The sequence below is a fragment of the Panulirus ornatus genome, chromosome 13, assembly GCF_036320965.1.
Source record: "Panulirus ornatus isolate Po-2019 chromosome 13, ASM3632096v1, whole genome shotgun sequence".
Lineage (NCBI taxonomy): Eukaryota > Metazoa > Arthropoda > Malacostraca > Decapoda > Palinuridae > Panulirus > Panulirus ornatus.
In genome coordinates, this window is record NC_092236.1 from 58,627,189 (window position 1) to 58,649,579 (window position 22,391).

Below are 22,391 nucleotides of genomic sequence, written 5' to 3' on the forward strand. Positions count from 1 at the left end.
GAGGTGGCGCAGGGCAGTAGAGCAGCGTCAATTTGGGTCCCTCACCCACTCGGCTCTTCTGCACTTCTCCCTATTGGCCGCCTGAGGTCCTTGCTGTCCGGTGGGGGGGGATTGGGGGGGTGTGGTGTGTGAGAGAGGGAGAGAGAGATACAAACCCCCCCTGAAATTTGGGGCACAAAGACGGTTTTGTCTTGCATTCTTTGTCCTAACTTGTACGACAGGAGTTCTAATTTTACCCGCGGGAGAGCAGGGGTTGTTCACGAAGCGGCCTCAGTCTGCCTTACGACTCCGGGAACAAGCTGTGGTCTGTGGTCCCGCTACCATCTAGGCACGCGGACGTCGTCACCCAGCGCGCTTCTCCTGCTCTCCGACCTTTCGTTCCCATCCAGCCGACTCGCTCCTGAGCTGACGGAATTTAACTGTCGATTGTGTGCATTAATCTTCAGTCGGGATGACGTTCTGGCAGGAGAACTACGGCTTCGTGAAGGATGTGTATGATTTCCGCCTTCAGAAGTACCAAGAATGGATGGACAACCTGGAGGGGATCGTGTCAAAGGTGATGGCGCCCAACGTCCAGTACACATACAAGGAATTCAAGAACATCCAAGACAGTCTCTCTGTGAGTATCCCCTTCCTTCCCTCCCTCCCTCCCTCTCATATCTTTTTCCCCCATAGGATGATTGAGGTGTCTGTTGTCCTCCATCATCCGCTGCAGATCCCCCCTTTTCTTCCAGGATGATCAAGACTGGATACTTTAAAACGATGGATTCACCGCATCTTCTGACACCCGACTCCCTCACCTATATGAACGTCTCCCCCTCGTAAAGTGGGAGGGGGAAGGTGGTGCCTTCTGAAGTCACAAAAAAATATATATACATGTTCCTTACAGAAGTCTGAATGTTTCGCCCACGTAATGGATTTTAATGATCATTTCGCCTCCTTATGGACCTACTACCGACGAAGACTGTGGAATCTGGTGTGAAGTTTGTGTGTGTTTCCGGAACGTGTAGAAAATACAAGTGATGCAAATATTCAGGAATGAATTAGAAAAAAAAGAGAAATGAAGTCATTATCAACGTAGAAAAGAACAATACAGAGGTATTTGTGAGGTCATCTGCCTTGTACGACTCGAAAAGGTATGCAACAAGTGGATCTCATGGAACAGTGAGATATTACTGTCTACTTCACCGTCTAAAAACACGATCATTCCCACCAGTGGACAGCACGTTGACGTCTCGTCAGATGACAGCTCACACCTGTCAATACGCTCCTGTCAAAATATCTCGCTACCAATCTTCCCCATTCATGAACACATCAAGTGGGAGAAATTTACTTCAGGATGGGAAAGACACGGGAACATTTATAATCATCTACATTTACCGTCAGTCACGCTTGCTGCAAGCAAAAACTAACACCATGTATATAAAGGTAATACAACCCTCCCCACACACACGCACGCACACGCACACACACACACACACACACACATTCCTACATGTGGATACGTTCTCTGTCCGATACATAACAAATTTCTACACACCAATTCGCATAGAAACAGCCATAAATACCGAAGCAGAATTCAGTCTCTGAAACCAGATCTGAATGTGTTAAGCATATCATCTAAATGCCAACCAGTTTATCTTCAAGAAATAATGAGTTATAAAACAGCCTCTGTACTTATAACATCTCCTCATACACGCGAACCTCACGATTCAGTGAATTATTAAAAAGACATTTTCTTCTTTCGCTTTTTTTCTTCAACATTCCATCGGAATTCTTCCACAATAACCTTACGATTTTTTAGTAGCGCACGTTTCATCGTAAACCACAACATGTCACCCATCTTGTTTAGTAGAGTCACTCAGTGTTAAACATCTGTCACCGGTCGATGGTGGGGTGTGTCTGTCAAGTGTCGAGATCACCCGAAACTGTCACGCTTCTGTCACTGCTACAGCTGTGAAATTCTGTTTTGTGTTCGTCAGTCTTTTTTTTTTTTCCTTTTAATTGGAGGATTCCGTCTCCATCTGTTGACATTTGGTATGGATTCTTCGTCTTGCATCAGTTATATAGATATTTATCACATGTTCTCTATTTTCTTGTATTTCTTTCTCTCTGCTTACATCGATCTCTCTCCCTCTCTCTCAAAGAGACCCATGCCATTCCTTCCCTTCTTAATCTTCACTGCAACCATGCCTCTCCTGGGATCTTGAGGAGCGTGAAACGGACAAGATCAACTTTTTTAAGATGTTAAAAGATTTGTATCGTCTCGATCGTATTTAAGGCTACGATGGCGACTTTTAAAAGCCATAACCCCAAAGATCTAAATCAACTTCACTCGAAAGACTTCGAAAGAAAATTATCAATTAGGATGAGAATATTTGGAAAGGAATCATAAAACCAAGTCCCTCCCCCCCCTAGAATAAACCCTTACGTATGTCTGATGATGAACGAATTAAAGCCTAAACCCTCGAGAGATGTCAGACGAAGACGAAAGTGGCACAGGTTTGAGAAATTTTCGTTTAATCAGCTGCTAACGAAGAGGCCCGATGATGGCGAGAAGGTAGATGGTCTATTTTCATCCGCTTGTAATTTGAAGAGCCAGAATCTTGGACGCTGACCTGAGATGGGAAACGACTAGCGGGATGTGGGAGTGTATTAATAGACCCAGGACGAGATACGGCTCCAAGACTAGCTATTGTTATTTTCATCTGCTCTGCTGCACCTGCTTACTGCCTGCCTTCCTGCCTACCTACCTGTCAACCCACCTGACTCCCTGATAACCTACTAACTTTCTCCTCTCCTTACCTACCAACCTACTTACCTTCCCAACTACCTACCAACTTACTCATGGCGCTCGACATTTGGAAAATTCCCTCTCTGACATTTGAGGGTGTACTCTCTCTCTCTCTCTCTCTCTCTCCTCTCTCTCTCCTCTCTCTCTCTCTCTCTCTCTCTCTCTCTCTCTCTCTCTCTCTCTCTCACCGACCAGGGAAGTACATTACTAGTATTACCCTCCTGGTTATCGCCAGGGTTAGTGACGAGTGTACGTCTAGCAAGCACTTCAGCGGCTGTCAAATGTCTCTCCTTTGATCAAAGCACCCGTCATTTTCTTTCTGCTTCACCCACACGGTGGGCTGGTTGGCTGGCTTTCAGTCCAGAAACATACAATCCCTCCATCCATCACACACACACAACATAACACTTCCTCGTCATATGTTTCTTCGTAAAACAAATCCTTTCCCTTACTATATACACACACGGCAGACTCATCTTGGAAGCTATGTACTGTATTAATTACATTTGAGCCCTTGAATACACTGGTCAAAATTGAACCACACAATCATCTATCAGTTTCTTTGGCTCTGAAACCCTATTTCATGAAGTTGTGGATTTGGATGAAATTTTCTGGAATGGGAATTTAGTTAAGGGTGCGCGAGGCCTATATATCTATAGTTCCTGAGGAAGGAAGTCTCGTGCTGCCGTATCTCAGAGAGGAAAGTCAGTCAAAAAAATGTATATATATATATATATATATATATATATATATATATATATATATATATACTTTCTTTCAAACTATTCGCATTTCCCGCGTTAGCGAGGTAGCGTTAAGAACAGAGAACTGGGCCTTTGAGGGAATATATATATATATATATATATATATATATATATATATATATATATATATATATATATATATATATATATATATATATATATATATCGTGGGTAATACCAGGAGTCTTTCCAAGACATTCGTTGGGGGCAATTATGAATAAAGAGAAAACTGCGAAAAAGTAAGAATAAAAAGATCTATGCTTTCGACCGAGTTTCAAATCAAGTTAATCATCAGAGAGAAGTTGGCAAGAGGAACATGGAATGTTACGTAACCTTCCCTTATTTGATGACCCAGTCCATGTTCCTCTGCACAACAGTACCATGCTCCTGCTTATAGTCTTCAGTATTCCATCGTGTCTTCCCTTCCCTTCCAGCATTTGTATGAGAATTACTACCTCAGCCTCAGGCTAAGGACGTGAAAGATCTCTGTGGCTCTCATGTTCGTCGACTTCACCGAAGCTTTTTAACCTAATTAACCGCAACAGAACCACGAACAGAATCCTGGAAGAAGAGTCTCGTTCCCTCCATGGCTTCCAGGCTTCCTCGCTGAGCGTCATCAGACTTGCTCGCGTTTTTAAGGGGCGCATCCCATTATCAAGTCCCTCGCTCACTCCTCTCCATGAATAATGCTCCATAGGATTGTAACCTGGAAATACGTCACAACAGCTCTATCCCGGCTACTCAACACCCTTTCAGTACACCCTAAAGAGAGCCTACAGGACTGAAGGAATGACAGACACCATTTTCCAGACATGGACACAAAAAGTTGCTCATAGCCTCATTTCCATACCCGTCCTTGCCACGCCCTGTCGACTTAACACACAGCATCCGCCCCTTTACGAGCTGTTAGTCCACCAAGCTTCTCGGTGTCACCAGGGACAACAAATTAAGCTGAAAGGAACACATCAGCATCGTTATTAAGTGCTCAGCTGTCGCCTCTACATTCTAAGCTGGTTCAAGACGCTCCCTGACCCTGAACACGAGAATAACCACATCTTCCATGTGTTTTGAACATACCTATTCTTTCCCAGTCTGGTCTTCCTTCTTATCCACCGCTCAAAAGAGGCTATTAGAAAAGGCTTAAGAAAAGGCATGCAAAATTATCCTCGTTTTCTCTTATACGACCAATTAAGTTCTTAAAAGACAAGCCCTCCCCACATTTTCTAACCATTAATTGCACCTCATCCGACAGTTTGGGAAGGGGCTACTACACTACCATTCTCGCCACCGTCACATCATGCTGCCAGAGATCCTTCGTCCCCATGTTGCAGTTCGTACTGCAACCGCATCTGGCACATCAGAGTTCATACAGACCGCTGTAAGAACATCAGCATCCCAACCATTGTGTACGTCATCAATGATCATTAGATTGTATATCAACCTCTTTTGTATTGGTGTAAACATCGTCCCTTTTCAACTCCTAAGACTCCAAAGATTGTTGTTTTCAGCCGATATTCTAGAACTTTATATAGATAGATAGATACACGGCCCTACAGGAGTAAAGGATTATATGTGGCACCTCTGCATATTTCAGTCCAAATCGTGGGACGAACTTCAGCCGACCAAGCTGAAATCTTAATACGAAAGTAGACGATTAACGTTAGGAGGATAACCACATCAGGTCCAGTGACATGACCTGTCATATGGGGTTCAGATGAGGCATAATACGTCCCTGATAATCCTCTTGGGAGCAAGATAGTGTGATGGCGTCCAAGGCCAACTCTGTCCTCGAGGGAGATTAATGTGTGTGTGTGTGTGTGTGTGTGTGTGTGTGTGTGTGGTGTGTGTGTGTGTGTGTGTGTGTGTGTGTGTGTGTGTGTGTGTCTGCCCTGCGCAATGTTGGCAACTTTCTTTTGCTTTCAATTTCTAGTCAGGGACGAAGCGTTTTGAAGTAGACTATACAAGATTAATCATATCTCTTTCGTCAGATCTCCTTCAATGGGGGTTTTGCGTATTCATTTTACTTAATGTGACACTACAATGAATATATAAAGAGAGAGAGAGAGAGAGAGAGAGAGAGAGAGAGAGAGAGAGAGAGTGAGTTCTTTGCGTACTCAGCCCTGCTTGAGGTTACACCAGCGGATGAAAAGTGTGTGCAATCTCGTCGAGGAATTTATTCCAAAGGAGAGAGCGACCAAGACAAGACAGAGAGAGAGAGAGAGAGAGAGAGAGAGAGAGAGAGAGAGAGAGAGAGAGAGAGACGAAAAATGAAAATCTTATTCAGTTTGTATATGTAGTGATAGATGATAGCCATAATGAGAATAACCAAAACATTAAATCGATAAACAGACAGACGCTGGAAAATAGAGATATATACAATAGTAACAGTGGGGCTTTTCGAAGTGGGTGTTAAGCAGTTCTTACAGTGGGTCGCCAGTCTGATTGCTAACGAGAATGACCAATAGATGAACTGGGGTGGTTCCTGGGGTAGTTTGTACGAGCACGGATGGACTCTTGAGCGGCTGTGGTGTCGAAATGCAACCTTGGGACGAGGGATCTCAGATGGCATGAAGTGACGGTGGTGGGGGAGACGGTGCAGTACCTTCAGTCACGTACTGTTGGATGGGGTCCAGGTGATGGCTAGCTCGTGAAACTCGAAAAGACCAGTGTGTTGAACGCTCCTTGATGGTTGTTGCAAGAAGGACACACAGATAATGTCTTATGCCATCTTTTGTCAACATGACAAGGACATTAGTCACGGCAGGAGATGAATAAAGCGCGCACACACACACACACACACACACACACACACACACACACACAGGCTATGAATCTGCCCAACTTGGGAGAGAGAAGCGTGTCGAGTGACCTGATCACACAACCTTTTTAGTTTCTACAACAGATTGATAACGTGGACAGTGAACAGTTCTACGAGAGGTGCAGGGATAGGTCAACTAAGGGACATAACGTAAAACTGGACAAGAAAGGTATTATAATAGATGCGAGGAAGTACTTCTATGAATGGAATAAAATGATTGAAGACTCAGTCAATGAAGACGGCTTCCATAAATTTTAAGATGTATGATAGACCATGGTCAAAGGAGAAGTCTCCAAGACTGAAATTTCCAAATAGTGAAATGCAAATTTATACCTGGGTTTGAGTCTTGTGCCTACATCCAAGCCTGGTGTTCGTCCTCCTATCTGAGGTGGTCGATGAATGGGTACCTGACCTAGGCTGATGTATACATGTACACACAGGAGTAAAGACTTGGTACACAAGTACAAGACAGATGAGGCAACACAGTAAAACCTCTCTCCCGGTAACACACAAATAGCAATCACACAGAACCATAAAGAACACCCTTAATGACTATGACAATAGGGTTGTCAATTAGGCTCATTAAAGATTCCGTTATGATCCCTGTGTTATGGTATAGCATTATACTCATCGCATAACATCAACAAGAACGATCTTCCCAGTAGTACGCAGGGTAAAACACGGCTTTATAATTCAGTCTCCTAAGGTCTGTTTTCTTGTGGCTATAGCCCTCAGAGCCCCATTTTCCATATTGGACATTACAGCTGTTTGGTAGTTCGCAGAGTTGGCAGGTATCTGATAGACACTGGGAGTGACTGCTCTCATTCCGGTGCACTAAAGATGAAAGCAAACCTTCCTTACTTTAGAATTAGCAGCTCATTTTGTGATCTAGAATTGCTCTCGATCTTTGGAAGATCAAGTTTAAGGGAATCTACTCATTTGCAAAGGTCAATAACACTGTTGCATAGAGATCCATCAGACTAGTGCACATACTTTGCAATAAACCTGAATTGATCGTTTTAATTTTTTTTTTTTTTCTTCTGTTGATGCTATCATCATGGGCAACTCTCCAGCACCGCAGACCCTCGCTACGCGCGCGCACATACTCCCACAATGCCTTAGCGAATCACACACCTTGGCTAGATATTCATGAATCATCGTAAAACATACTACAATGGTGATTCAGGAATAAGTCGTCTGTTCCCTTGTACTTGATTAATGAAACAGGAAAGACTGGACCTAAAACTATAATATTTAGTTGTATCCATTGTTATCCGCGTCTATACACGTAACAGAGCTCGAATTTATATTTGCATCGATATGCAAATGAGAATCTATAAGTCAAACGAGGATCTTTATTCATGCCCACAATTCACACGAGAATCTATAAATCCAATGACCCACCAGGGCTGTGCCCTACCACCGCTTGTTTCCTCCTACCCTTCCTCTTCCTCCTCCTCTTCCTCCTCCTCCACCGTCCACGACGCTCTTAGCCAAAGGAAACCCGAATCCCCTCGCTGGCCTAAAATAGTTGGTGCCTGGCGCACCGATGGAGACAACACAGTAGCGCACCAAATATCCCGATCTCGCCCGGGGGCCGGAATGTCTCGTGTTGTCTCGCCAGGTCTCGAGGGATGCCGACGGGGGATCAGATCCTTACATGCCGACCCTGTGAATGCCTTCAGACACTCTTGGCAGTTTGATACGAAACTCAAAACCCACAGAAGAAAAAAAATGTGGCATCTATTTTTTGTTCCACGGATTTACAGTTTAATGGCCCGTCTTCGTAGTCATTATCCGAGGTTTTCCATAGAATAGAATTAATTATTCTCAAGATGGAAGGGTCATTAAAGCTACATCATTCAAATTAACTACCGAATTGGACTGTGACTGTCGAAAATAAGCCACCAATTCCAGGCTGTTTTACCTGCAGCCAGTGGAGAGAGATCGCCTCCCATTTTACCCAGTGCGTCACCGAGTTCATAGGTCGTGGGAGTGTTTACCACGTAGTATCACGGCGCTACCTGACTATTGAGGGCAAAGAGGACAGAATAGATTTGCAATCCTTGAATGTCCAGTATATTTATCTACGCAACTTATGCGTCAGTGCCGTCACGACCTACGCAACTACCCCGTCCACACAGTGGATGTGGACTTCCACTGTCATCCATGACGGAGTTTGAGAATCTCTCGCTCCCATTCCATATCTCACCTTCGTGATTTCGTGATATTACGAACCACTTGATAAGAGATATGATCGGCGCTTTCCTGTGACTAGGTTATCTCAGGCCAGCCCATCATCACTGCTGAAGCTCTTATCAGATAAGAGATACCCGTGTTAGTTATCCTATATATACATCATTACATTATAGATAGACAGACAGATGAAGAAAGATAGACACAGAGAGAAAGAGAGAGAATGATTTATAGATAGATCGATCGAGATATAGATGAATCGATAGATGGTAGAGATGTGAATGAATAGATAGATGGATACAGAGCGAGAGAGAACCAGCTATCATTACGACAGTCGAGTCCGAGTTAACTACCAGTGAGCAGTGATTCAGTGATAGACGCGAGGGAAAGAATGTCGAATGTCCTTCTTGGTCGAGCCATCTCTGATCTGCCGTTAACCGTACAGAAGATGTTGTTCATGCTGTTCATCATGTTCTGTGGACTTGAACTGTTGGCAGCCTGACGCATACCAGCTGTGGCTTCGGTTTTTCTTCCGCTGTCAGTATTTTTTTTTTCTTTTCTTTCATTTCTCGCCATTCGAGTTGAAGTTACGTCAGTGATACTCGTTGTAGATACGTTGTTGCTGCTGCTGATACGGGGGTCTACGAGGGATCGACTTTGAACAAGAATCGAATGAAGCATTTTTCTTTCCTTCTTTGGTTCCGTCGTTTATCATTTTCTTCTATTTTCCCGTCGCCTCGTCGTTTTTCCTCTAGCCTCACCTTCATCGTCCTTTGTTAAACATCTAGTTCTCTCGTTATCTGGTCTTCTTCCATTCTTACTTATCTTATTCTTTATATTCCCATTCATCCAACCCATCTTTATCACAGAAGGTCTTATGAAATGTTTCTTTTTCCCTTTACCTCTTAACCCATCAATCTCATCACTTCCTAATTTTCTTAATTTGTTTACTCCACTTCCTGAATCTGCAGTCAACGTTTTCGTGACCTCTAATGACCTAGACTCATTAAGGAGGGGTCAGCCAGCTCTGCCCAGGAGGTCATCACCTCACTCCCTCACCCGGAGTGTAGTTGTGAAGGATGGACTGAGTCGCTAATGAGTGGTAATTACAAGAATGATACAGAGGGCTCATTATAAAAAGCCTAATGACTGCTATTAGCCAAAACATATTTGTACGATCAGGGCTATTGCGGTTCGTCGCGTTGACACGCACCTGTGTATGTTCTGAGGTACATGTATACATGTAGTGTACGCCTGTAGTCTTGTATTGATGTAGTTTTTACATTTCCTCCCGTTGTTCGGACATTCATAATGCATACAAACGTGTGTGTGTGTGTGTGTGTGTGTGTGTGTGTGTGTGTGTGTGTGCTTGAATTCATACACGAGTAAAGATATGGTATATAAATATACAAGGTTAAGAGACGGGACAACACGTATGTAAAAACTCTCCCTGTTAAATACAAATAGTAATCATTCGTGTACATACATACATACGTCCTGAAGATGTGTGTACACTTAAACTACTTGAAACGTGCACTATGACGCTGGGGAAAACTGTGAACTGAATAATGGCAAACATTATACCAATTTTTGATAAAGTTTGAAGTACGTGTTGAACTGAGGAGTTAGTCTCTCTGAGGAGCGTGGTTCATAAGGTACTGTGAAATATAATCAAATGGCAAAATGGAGGACTTTTTTTTTAGATTAGAAACTGAATAGACTCAAATTGGTCTAGGGAAATACAAGATGAGGATCGGTCAGAGTGAAGTCGATCTCATTATAAATATCACCTTGCATGAAATAAGCTACAGGAATCTGTCTTCGAGAGGGACTTGGTAGTTGACGTTGTCTTCGACTTGTCTCCAGTATCACACCCGAGGAGCACAGTGGAGACATGACCTCTGTATCAGTGAATATTAGAACCACGTCAGGTATATAGCTCTGGAGACTTTCGGTAAAGCTGTTCACATCTTACTCGATGCCATAAACATAATACACTTCTCAAATTTGATCACCACACTTAGAGAAGTACAAAGATATGATAGAAAAGGTCCAGAGGAAGACAAGAAAGATGATATCAAACAATCAAGATAGCCGAGCCACAAGGAAAAGTTATAAGCCTGAAATTTGCCCACTATGAAAGAGAGAAGAGTGACAGGTGACTTGGATTCGACCACTGAATTTGTGAACCAGCTTCAAGACGCAAGACTTTGAACAGTTCTTCGCAAAAAAAATTATGCAAAGATGGAGCAACCAAAGACTTGCATATCAGATTAAGCAAAACAATTGATATTAAAGAAAGAAGCATTTTCATAGTATTAGAGCAGTGGATGAATTAAACACAGTTGCGAAACAATTTAGACAGCGTAAAGAAAACGTTGTATGAGAGTAAAGCAAGTTGAAAAAGATGGAATCCTAGGAGTGTTGAATTTCCTCCTCTGTCTGTACAAGGGAGTTACACAAGTATCCATATACAGAGAAAATGTAGAAATCTGTACTCACATACACATGCCCATACTTAAATAAATAGCATATTCATACAGAAGCAAATGTATGAATACGCATAGAAACATATCATAAGTACACATTTGATTACACACACACACGGTTTTTAATTAAAAAAAAATTCGAGTCAAGATCTGAGGAGATCACAGACCAGAAATGGCCACAACCCTCTGACTTCATCACAACTTTACAAAACGTAACTCAGAGACAAAATGTAAATTTGCCAAGTTTGTGTACGAGCGTGTGATCAATAAAGGCTACGAGAGAATCATGATATACGAAAGAGAATGAGATGTAACACATCTCGAGTGCTCAAAAGACTTTATACAGCGGTATCTCCTTTTCTTCTGTCTCCTTTAACTTGCCAATGAATATGTAATGCAAGTCCTTCAGAAAAGGCCTTCATCGACCACAAGACGCTCTTTACTGCAATTCTTTTTCGCGAAGAAGTTGTGGTGTTGTAAGGGAAGAAAAATATTTCCCCAAAGTTTGGGTCAGGTTCCCTCAGTTTTTCACCTAAGCTCATGATGACAAATAAAAATGTGGCGTTTTTTCTGTGAAGTCGACTTGTTTTTTTTTTTTTCTGGAATTAAGGGAAGCTAAAGAAATACATTCATGGAAAGTCTATCCATTTCATCTCTAAAGTAACTGCTTGAGTTTACGTACGAAGTCTGGAATGACATCAGAACCTCTCTATCTTCTCCCTCATCTTCCAGTCCCCCCTAAAACGAAAACGGGGAGAGGAAATGGGATTACCATCACATCTTAACCTATTTCCTCAAAATCTACATTCAAGGAGGAGAAGGGAAAAAGTCTCTCCTCTCGAGAGTAGAAAGTCTGTCAACGGATGGATCGAGAGTAGTCTTGCAGTGGAGGATGTGACGGTCGCGTCGTGATGGAAGACGTGGCTGACGGCATTTTCCTTTTTTTTCACTTTATGGGAGGAATGAAAGGGCAAGATGGTGGCAGTACCATTGGAGGTGGTATGGGAGAGACATATGATGGGAATACTGTGGGGAAAAGGATGTGGGAGAAGTAGGTGATGGGAGCACTGTTGTGGGAAGCTCAGGATGGGGCAGATGATGGGAGGAAGAGATGGCGGGTGCTTGTGGGAGTAATGGATGGGACAGATGATGGGAGTAGACAGGCAAAAATGGCCCCACAGGGGAGACGTGTCTGGCCAGTAGTTCGTGGACATCGTCAAAGATCATTTTTCTGGATGGTTGGTAGAGCGACGTGTATACACTGGCACAGGTGGTGTTTATCAAGTGTATCATCGCTGGTGGTAGGGAAGGAAAGGTGTATTCGGAGGGTTTCAGTCTGTACACACACAAAGGTTAGAAATACCATGCCAGATCTCTCACGAGAAAAAAGTCTCCACTGAACAGGTCGGTACGACTCTCGAGTACGACAAAGGTACGACCCGAGGGTCGTATGGTCGTAGTTAAAGGTCAATACTCTCATACTTCCTGGGACAACAGGAATGCTCATTGGATCGTACTGTCGTGCTCGAGGGCGGAAAAGTCGCACTCAAGGATCAATCAGCAACGAGAATATTGTAATACGTTACAGGAACTGTACCAGACAACTGGTCAATGTGATTTTTCACTTCGCCCTAAATCCTTCATCGTCGGATGAAAATTATCGACCACTCAACACGTTTGAAGGAGTTGCATCATTGGCTGGAGTAGATTCCGTCTCGTTTGCTCTTTCGTGTGATATTCTCTCTCTCTCTCTCTCTCTCTCTCTCTCTCTCTCTCTCTCTCTCTCTCTCTCTCTCTCTCTCTCTCTCTCTCAGCACACCAATAACCAGCACCAAAGAAAAAAAAACTATCAAGACCCACCAGGTGTCTTCAACATGAAAAAAAACTAAACCTTGATTTTTGTCACCTCCTCCTCCTCTTTCCCCCTCTTCCTCCTCCTCCTCCCCCCTCCTCCTCCCTCCTCCTCCTTCCCCCTCTCCCTCCTCCTCCTTCCCCCTCTTCCTCCTCCTCCTTCCCCCTCTTCCTCCTCCTCCTTCCCCCTCTTCCTCCTCCTCCTTCCCCCTCTTCCTCCTCCTCCTTCCTCGTCTCTCAAAGTGTGGAAAAAACGACCGTCAAAGTCCAGCCTTGATCAGGAGCGTCAACATGTGTTCCTAAAACATATATTTTCTGGTCTATCTAATCAGCTCTGAAGGTTTGGTGAAATCCTAAGTTTAGGCACCTTCTTTACCGTCCAGTGTAGCAGGTTTATAATATCTTGTGTTCTATTTTACTGTTTATGTACGATTGTTGCACTGCTGCAAGGTAGTAACCAGGTCATTGCAACACGAGCGAGCGTCTTTAACAATGATATTGTTTGAGGATTATACAGCTTGTTTCCCTGTCTGTCCGTCTGCTTGTATGCCTATCTGCCAATGTCCAAGTCTATCTGTCTGTGTATCTACCTATGTCCTAGTATCTGTCTGTATGCCTATCTATGTCTAACGTGTGCATGAATGTATGTACATACGTCTAGGTTTCTAACAAAAGAGTTTGATTCCGAATATCGATGTGTCAATTAATGTCTGTCTCTCCCTCAGTATAGAACATAAACAACAAAGAAAACTTCGCATTCCAGCTGGAATGCATATTCTTTGACCAAACCAGACACAAGTTTGTGCAAAACTTCCATTCGTAGAAACTTCATGTTTGAACATTTTTCTAATGTTCCGTTTAGATTTTTGGAAATTCTTTTACTAACCTGAGCGTTATTTGTTATTCTCCAATAAAGAATTTGTACAATCTAGTGAAGCGAGAAGGCAGACAAGTTGTTAAGGATCAATATGATAAACGAGGAAGTTATTAGTGTAGGATTGGATTATAGAATTTAGGCGTATAACCCAAGCACTGGAGCTTCGAAGGCTATTCAACGCTTTTAATACAGATTAAGATACTCTAGAGGTTGTGTAAACGTCTCTCCTTTATAAGTAACTGACATTCCATAGTATCTCCTTATCTCTCTATCTCACATCTCTCTCTCTTCTCCCTGGACAGTCCTTGTGTCGTGACTTGGAGAAGGAAGGGATGAAAGAGTGGCTGGACATGATGCTGGAGAAGGTGGCCATGCGGGTCTCCGACGAAACCACCATCAGTTCGAAGGACAAGGAGTTCAAAGCGGCCGAGAAGAAGAAGCTTCAGGCCCTGATCGACCGACACAACGCCCTCATGCCCCCGACGCAGGAGACGCAGGCGAAGGTGGAGATCTACGCCAGGTGCTACGCTTATGGTGACGACATAAGCCCTTGCCTCAAGACCCTCGAGGAGATGCGACATCTCTCAGTCAAGGAGATCCACCCCCACAACATGAACATGGTTGAGGAACAGATCGAGAAAGCAGATAAGGTAAGCGATTCTCTCTCTCTCTCTCTCTCTCTCTCTCTCTCTCTCTCTCTCTCTCTCTCTCTCTCTCTCTCTCTCTCTCAGACCAAGTCGGGAATAGACGAAGTGAAACTGGAGGCGACGCCTCCTGTGTCACTGTCTTTGCCCTGCCTGCCATCCTATACACTGGGTCAAGAGTCCTTTAGTAAAGTATAGAGAAAAGAGTTTGAAGCTTGTATGCACATCTCAGCCATGAAGTTCACAGATCTTCATAAATTCATTCATGGTAATCCTCGTTCTCACAAATAATTCATTGTCTTGAAGTCTATCACACATTTCTCATATCAATATCTTTAAGACCTGCTTAGCAGAAGGGATTTACAAAACAAGGAGACACATTGTTAACAATGTCAGCTAATCAACGTCGTGACCTTCATTCTAACAAACTGCCTTGTACATCATACCTGGTGGTAAAGGTCAAAGGTACAATAGGTGTCCACAAATTAGGTCATAGTCGTCCGTCTCTCTACAGGTCACATCATCCCCCCCTCCCCCCCCCCTCTCTCTCTCTCACACACACACACACACACACACACACTGGTCATAAACATCCCCACCCCTCAAATTAAATGACTACCCTCTCCCCCCTCCACTCCACCAAAAATAACATATTTCCTAAATCCTCCCCTCCCACTCTGCCAAGGTCATTGCAGGTCAAAGCTCTTCCCTCTCACCCTTCCGAAGACATAAGTCACAACTCTTTCCCCTCATTTCTAAAATCATGACCCTCATCTCTTACTCCCAGTGGTACGAGGTCGTACCCTCCGTCTCACACCTCATGACTTCCCCCATCACCTGATCCAAGTAACTCATAATTCTCCCGTCTTCCAGGTGATAGGAAGTCACAATCCCTTTCCCTCAGTCTATCAGTGTCACAGCGGGATATAACCCTCCTACTTCTATACTCAGTCACGTCGAATGCTACGCCTCACCCCTTTTTACCCCCTGGTTCATCATAGGTCATGACCCTCTCCCTAACTTAATTTCCCTAGTCATAGCAGGTCATAAGTCATGTTTCTCTCCCATGGTCATGTGTGTTCCTCCTTTCCCTTGTGCCTCCACATGCCATAATGGTGTCTCCGCTTTCCTACTACTCTGCTTCTCACACGTCAAAAGGAACTCTTCAAAGCCCAATCCACCATCACAGACCAAAGCCTCACCCTATTCCTCACCCACTTCCCCAACAGTCCTTTAAACTCGAGCCGTCTCTAGCTCTCTCTAATTCCTCCAGGTTATCGCCACCATAGACAGCCAGAGGGAGATCTACGAGGAACTCCTGAAGCGTGGCAAGAAGCTGCTTCAGAACCCCAACAAGGCGCCCTTCCTCACAGAACTGATCGAGAAAATGGAATACACTTGGAAGGAGGCCAACGAGAAGTCCAAGGAACGACACGTCATGCTCTGCAGTGAGTACCACATAAGCACCCCCCTTAAGACTCTTTCACTCGCTGGGAACGACGGTGCGACCTCCAGGCACGACAGGACGTCCCCTGAACACGACAGGACGTCCCCTGAACACAGTACTACGACCTTGAGCACGACCATAAGGCGTGCTGGCCTGGCCTTTAGGCATCATACCCAAAGACCCTAAAGTTTGCTTAGGGATCTCACCGTCGTACTTAAGGGTCGTAACGTCGTGCTTAACGGTCGTACCGTCGTGCTCAAGTGGGGGTTGATAACACTCGCCTCGCCCTCCCTACTTCCTCCCTTCACGTATCACATTTTCTACAACTCTCATGATTATCCTCTCCAATCACCCACCCCTATCAGAGAGAAACGGTGATTGGAAATAACATTGCTCTCAAATAACAGTGTAAGAAAAAAAAAAAAAAAGCTAGGAAAACGAGGCCTACGAAGCAATAACTTAAGAAACCTAACCTCGACTTGCAGACTCCGCCAAGGACTGGGAAAAGTACGACGAGCTCCGAAATGCCATTAACGACCCACTGGAGAAGCTGGAGGGCGAACTCAAGCGCTACAGGAAGTTCTACGACCCCGTGATGGGCACTCGCAAACTGGCCCAGAAGAAGACCACTTGGGAGGAACAGAAAAAGATGGCTGACGACATGTTCGACAACATCAAGAAGTGTTACACTACCATCATGGTGTTGGCCGGTGAGGACAAGAAGGAATTCTTGGACAAAGAGGTAAGATTCTTCCATCTATCTATCGCCTATCCATCTTTCTCATCTATCCGTCACCTATCCATCTTTCTATCACCTGTTCGTCCTTTTGTCTATCTAATCTCCGTTAGCTTGAGTGTTGATCAATCTGTCTACCTAACTCTGTGTCATTTGTTTATTTTTCTTCATTTCCTCATCTACCTATCTATTAGTCTCTCTGTCTACCTCTAAGTGTTTCAACATCTTTATACATATTCTTTAGCCTTTTTTTACCATAATGTGAAAGACGAGACGTATCTCTGAAAGTATACATTACCTTAGACCCTACCAGTCTACTGAGATAAGGGAGATAACGCTATCATACTGTCTTTTAGTGCGGTAAACTTTGTCAGTTTAGATAAACCACATCAAAGTGTCGTTCAACGAAGCACTTCTTCCCTATCGCGCAGGTGAAAGACGTGGAGGAGAAGCGAGGCGTCATCGAAAAGTGCAACGAGAAGCTAGCGAAGCTCACAGAGTACAACGAGGCCCTGAACAAAGCCGTGGAACACCAGAGGAAACTCCAGGACTGGGCCTCCCCCACCAACTCCAAGCTGAAGGAGATCACCACCGACGCTGAGATGAGCCCTGAGGACCGCGTGAAGGAGATCCTCATCCTGCAGGAACAGTCTAAGGGCATCTTCCCTCAAGTCGAACCACTAGACAATGACTTCAAGGCGCTCCTCACAGGTAAGGGAGACTTACGCTAACGCTGGAACGGTGACGAGGTTACAATTACGAATGCAAGAACTTAGGATCAAGATTATGACAGGCGATGTTTTGATCAGAGGTGTTATTAAAACATTTATTCAGATCAAGGCGTTGCCGAAATCATTTATTTATCTTACCCCATTTATCTGTCCCCTTTAGTCAGTTCTAATCTGCATTCATTCATTCATCCCTTCAATATGAATAGATCTCTTCAATACGTATTTCACTGAAGCCACTCGAGGCCTATCTCGCTCAGATATGACATGACAGTAAACTTAAAAAAGTCATCAAAGTAGATAAAAGTATTTGGTTATCTGTAGCTCAGCTTTCCACCAGACATTCCCATGGATTATGATGACCAAACCTAATCTAATGTCTTAATTTTTTTTTCCAACCCCCCCCAAAAAAAAAATCGACAGCTTTCCTCCACCCCTTCCACCAACCCTACGTGACCTGACCTCACCAAAAACTTCCCATGACCCATGGTGCGAAATGACTGTGCAAAACGAGTACACAGGAAAACCACCCGAGTGCACAGGATGAACCCCTGGGGGGCTAGGGTTGCTCACAGTGCACAGGAGGAACCCCTGGGGGGCTGGGTTGCTCACAGTGCACAGGTTCAACAGTAAGTGACGGTGCCGACACACACGCCTCAGCGCGTCTGATTTTGCTTAATGTGTGAAGAAATTCTGTTATTTCTTTTCGTCTTTCTCACCCAGCGAGGTGATCCTTCTGTTTATTTTATTATGACAATCTTTGTTTTTATGCTGCCTTCATGAATCTTGGCTGCAGTCCAGATATTATTTCTTAAGAATATATATATATATATATATATATATATATATATATATATATATATATATATATATATATATATATATATATATATATATAAACACCATACTGTTAATATCCATTACGAATACTTTTGATTTTCGTTATTTTATTATTTCTTTCGGATTTCAGAACATTAACACTATCTCCAGATTCATTTATTCTTTCAAATGTCACAATAACAAATTAACTAATTTTCTTGATTTATTGTTCCGCTCTTTTATTTACGGCGTTCTAAATAATGCTGTGGTGTTGTAACAATAACATTAATAAAAGACAGTCATTTGACTGATATTGAATTGAATATTAAGTGAAACAGATGCATAGATATCAGATGATCAATAGATACAGAGATATCTATAGAGAGATGAATTATCATATAGACATATAGCTAAATGAATCAGATGATCAATATACAGATAGAGTGATAAATGAAGATATACACGAGTACACAAAATATTCCTATAATATTTCGGTGATGTAGCAGTAGCCTAGGACATGGTAGCCAGACGCCAACTCATGGCCAAAAAAGAACTCTTCCTTTTTCGGGATCCATAATGAGGATGTCCCTACCAGTAAGTCCCTCTTCCCTCCATTCGGGATACTCCCTCATTCCCACCGTTGATGTCACAAATATACCCATGTCTGCTAGACACACACACACACACACACACACACACACACAGTCAGGTTGTTCTGTGGGAGTAATTGATCGTTTCCAACAGACGAGGACTTGGAAAAGTCCGAGACGGCCAAGAACACCATGTCGAGCTGGAAGGACACAAAGGACTTCGTCGTGGAGGTGTGTGAGGAGGTGGATAAGGAGGCGGGATCCATCTCCCAGGACCAGCGGTTCTATGCAGATTACCTGTGCGGTGTGAAGGAGTTCAAGCCATGGATGGAGTCTGCCGAGTCCACGATCAAGGAACCCCTTGCGAAACCCACCAACTTGGAGGAAGCCCTTGCTCTCCTCGAGTCTTGCAAGGTGAGGATACTTGAAGGATGAGGGAGGTCCTACTTGGAGTGTCACCATCGAAGAAACTTTTGCTATAGTTGAATCTAGTTAGGTAAGAACACTTCAAGGATGAGGTCCTGCTTAGACTGCTCCCTTGGAGGACGTCTATGCTCCATGCGAGTATTTGCAAGGTCAGGAGAATCAAAGGATGAAATGTATGAAGGAAAAATGGCAATGATTGAAGATACAGGTTTCGGCAAATAGTTTTCAATATTATCGTTAGAAGTTTTTGAAGACTTCTCCTTCTGTGGGACCATGTATTTTGTACCTTTTGAAACACAGTCATTAGTGCTCTAGATACCTTTGAAGCTCAAAAGAAAGTAAATGAAATTTACCAGTTTTTCCTCTTTTTGGTGCGTTTGTGTGTGTGTGTGTGTGTGTGTGTGTGTGTGTACGATAATTCTGGGCGTCCGGCTGCACTACCCTCCATGAACCCTTCTTTTCTGCAGGAGTTCGACAGCCACTGCGCCGATGCGAAGGGCAAACTCGAAGAGGCTGGCAAGGCCCGCGACCTGATGGAGAAGGCCAGCAGTACGGAGAACGAGGTCGAACCCCTCAATAACCGCTGGGAAACTGTGAAGAAAACTGCCAACGAACGCGTCGAGAAGGTGAGCTAAGAGAGTCACCTCCTCCACCTCCTCCTCCTCCTCCTTCTCTATCCCTTTCAGCTGTTCCTTTGTCGCGCCTCAGCGAGTGTCTCGGAAACCATCTGTATAGATATAGATCTTCGCTATCCTGTTTCCATCTATACAAGATAGGAGTGTCAGATGTTCCTGTTATCTTCCAGTGGAAGCCTCAACACTGGCCAACTTTGATATCTTGCTATCATTATTCCTATCATACAGCCCTAGCGACACTTCCGCGAAAGGCTCCCATAATCCTTATCCAAGGGGGCTTCTGCAGCTTCAAGGTTGCTCTACACTCAGTAGCAGGGAAAGGCATGCATCCAAGATAATACTACTGTCCTCCAGCAGATAGAATTGTCATGGATCATCACGTCTTCTATTAGCTAGCTTTCTCTTGTACTCTTATGTCCCTTTAAAGTTATGAGCAATGAAACTGACAATACTGAAGATACTACACGCATTGACCCAAAAATTTCTCTCTTCAAAGAATGACATTGTATACCTTCTTACACTGGAAAGAGCAATAAGAAATAAGATCCAGGAAACACGGACAGAAGGGTTAGGTCTTCGATATTCCATGCAAGGATGAAATAACAAGGTCATTGTATCCTGTAAACACATAGTCTCACAAACACAATCTCTTCCTCCAAGCCTCATCCATACACTAATGCGTCGCCCCCTTTCCTTCATCATCCCCTCACAGGTCCAGATCCTGGTGAGCACTTGGGAGGACCTGAAGAAGACAACGGAGGACCTGAGCGTGAAGATGACCGACGTTCCAGGACAGGATAACCCCAACATCGAGGAGCTGGAGAAGGTCTTCGGTAGCATGAAGGAACTCTTCGCCAAGAAGAAGGAACTCCTTGGCACTGTGTAAATGAAAACCAAGAGGGAAAGAAGAAAAAAAAAAGACAAAATACGATACTCCTTGGATTTCTAACGTCTTCTTCACTAAAACTGACGATGTTCCTTGAATCTTATAAGTTTAGTATTCAAATACGACGTCTCCATATTACGAAAGTCGGTATTCCTAATATTTCAGATAGCAATTCAGTCATCGTATCTTCGTAACCACGATGAATTCCATGAAATGCATGATATTGGTGATTAGTTCATAATGATATATATATATATATATATATATATATATATATATATATATATATATATATATATATATATATATCAATAAAAGAATTAAGAATTATAAATCACACTCAAAGTGTAATATTAGAATAATGAAAGTATTATAGAAATACGCAAATATTCCCAAAGCTTTTCTTTGGCTATGAGTCAAAGATTCTTTTTTTTTTCATGTTAATGTTCTGTGTATGTTGTTGTCTGTTCTACGGTCTGATGGATGAACGCCATCATTATTTTTTTTTTTTCTCATGATGTTGTATGTGTATGAAACTCGCCTTGTGCACTACCAAGACAATACACATCCCTGAATGTTCTTAATTCATATTTTACTCCACATCCTTCTGAATGATCCACCGCGTTCTCGCAAGTTCACACACAATATATACATATATATAAATAAAAAAAAAAAGGAAGTTATCATTTCGATTCTTCAAAGACCGACGAAGCGAGAGACTTTTTAAGAACAGCTCTCCGAAGAACCGTCGCTAGAGCAACATGGCCCTTCAAGCAGCGTTTGTTTAAGGTCCTTCTTCACGACAAAGTCCATACGATTCTCGGCCTTCCGTCACAGAGTGGGTCTGTGTGTATGAATTACTGTTGTATTCCTAACTGGATGGAAAGATCATTACGGACATGAGGATTGTATCAATATTGAGCGCTTATGAGAATCCATCGCCTGAACATAGAAAAAGGTTTTATGAAATGCCTTTCAACCCCCTTAAAGATAATACATTATACAATAAATATACGAAATGAAGAGGCTTCTTTCAATCCTTGTATTCCTATATCTATATATTTTTATATGACTATAGCAGAGAGTGATAGATTCATGTGGAAACCCTTTCAGGTTCCATGTGATTCAGACGTGTGAGAATCTGAGTCATGTGGAGGAGGCGATCTCAAGACGGGATGTGGTTGACAGAAAACGGCCTCACGGAACTACTGTCAACTATGATTCTCTCTCTCTCTCTCTCTCTCTCTCTCTCTCTCTCTCTCTCTCTCTCTCTCTCTCTCTCTCTCTCTCTCTCTCATCTATCTCTATCTCTCGATAGAAATTAACCTGAGAGCATTGACAAAGTGATGACAGGTATGACAGAAGAGACAGACAGACAGACACACTAAATTCGAATATACAATTACAAATACATCAAAAACAAAACCACTGCAAATCTATTACTGTATTTCAAGTGCTCTTAATGTTAGGCAAATAAATCAAACTACAAATTCTTCTTTGACGTCTGTTCACGTTTAGGACTTCTGTTAACGGTAAAGTTCTCGTCGAAGTCACGACCCCTGTTAACGGCAAGGTGCGCGACTTCTGCAAACGGTAAGGTATTTGATGGCATCCGTTGAAATCTCGACTTCTGTTAACGGTAAGGTACATGACTGGTAGCCGCTGCTGTAACTACTATTGTTAACACTAAG

General features: G+C 43.2%; 1 protein-coding gene across 1 annotated transcript; it reads left to right on the forward strand.

Moving 5' to 3' along the window:
• The first annotated feature begins 224 nt into the window (after positions 1-224).
• On the forward strand, positions 225-21,020 carry LOC139752937 (muscle-specific protein 300 kDa-like). Its single transcript, XM_071669018.1, has 8 exons — positions 225-619; positions 14,092-14,439; positions 15,707-15,881; positions 16,366-16,622; positions 17,048-17,327; positions 18,908-19,167; positions 19,647-19,805; positions 20,527-21,020. Exons 1-8 carry the CDS (start codon positions 452-454, stop codon positions 20,698-20,700), a joined length of 1,821 nt encoding a protein of 606 aa, XP_071525119.1. The 5' UTR covers positions 225-451; the 3' UTR covers positions 20,701-21,020.
• The last annotated feature ends 1,371 nt before the right edge of the window (positions 21,021-22,391 follow it).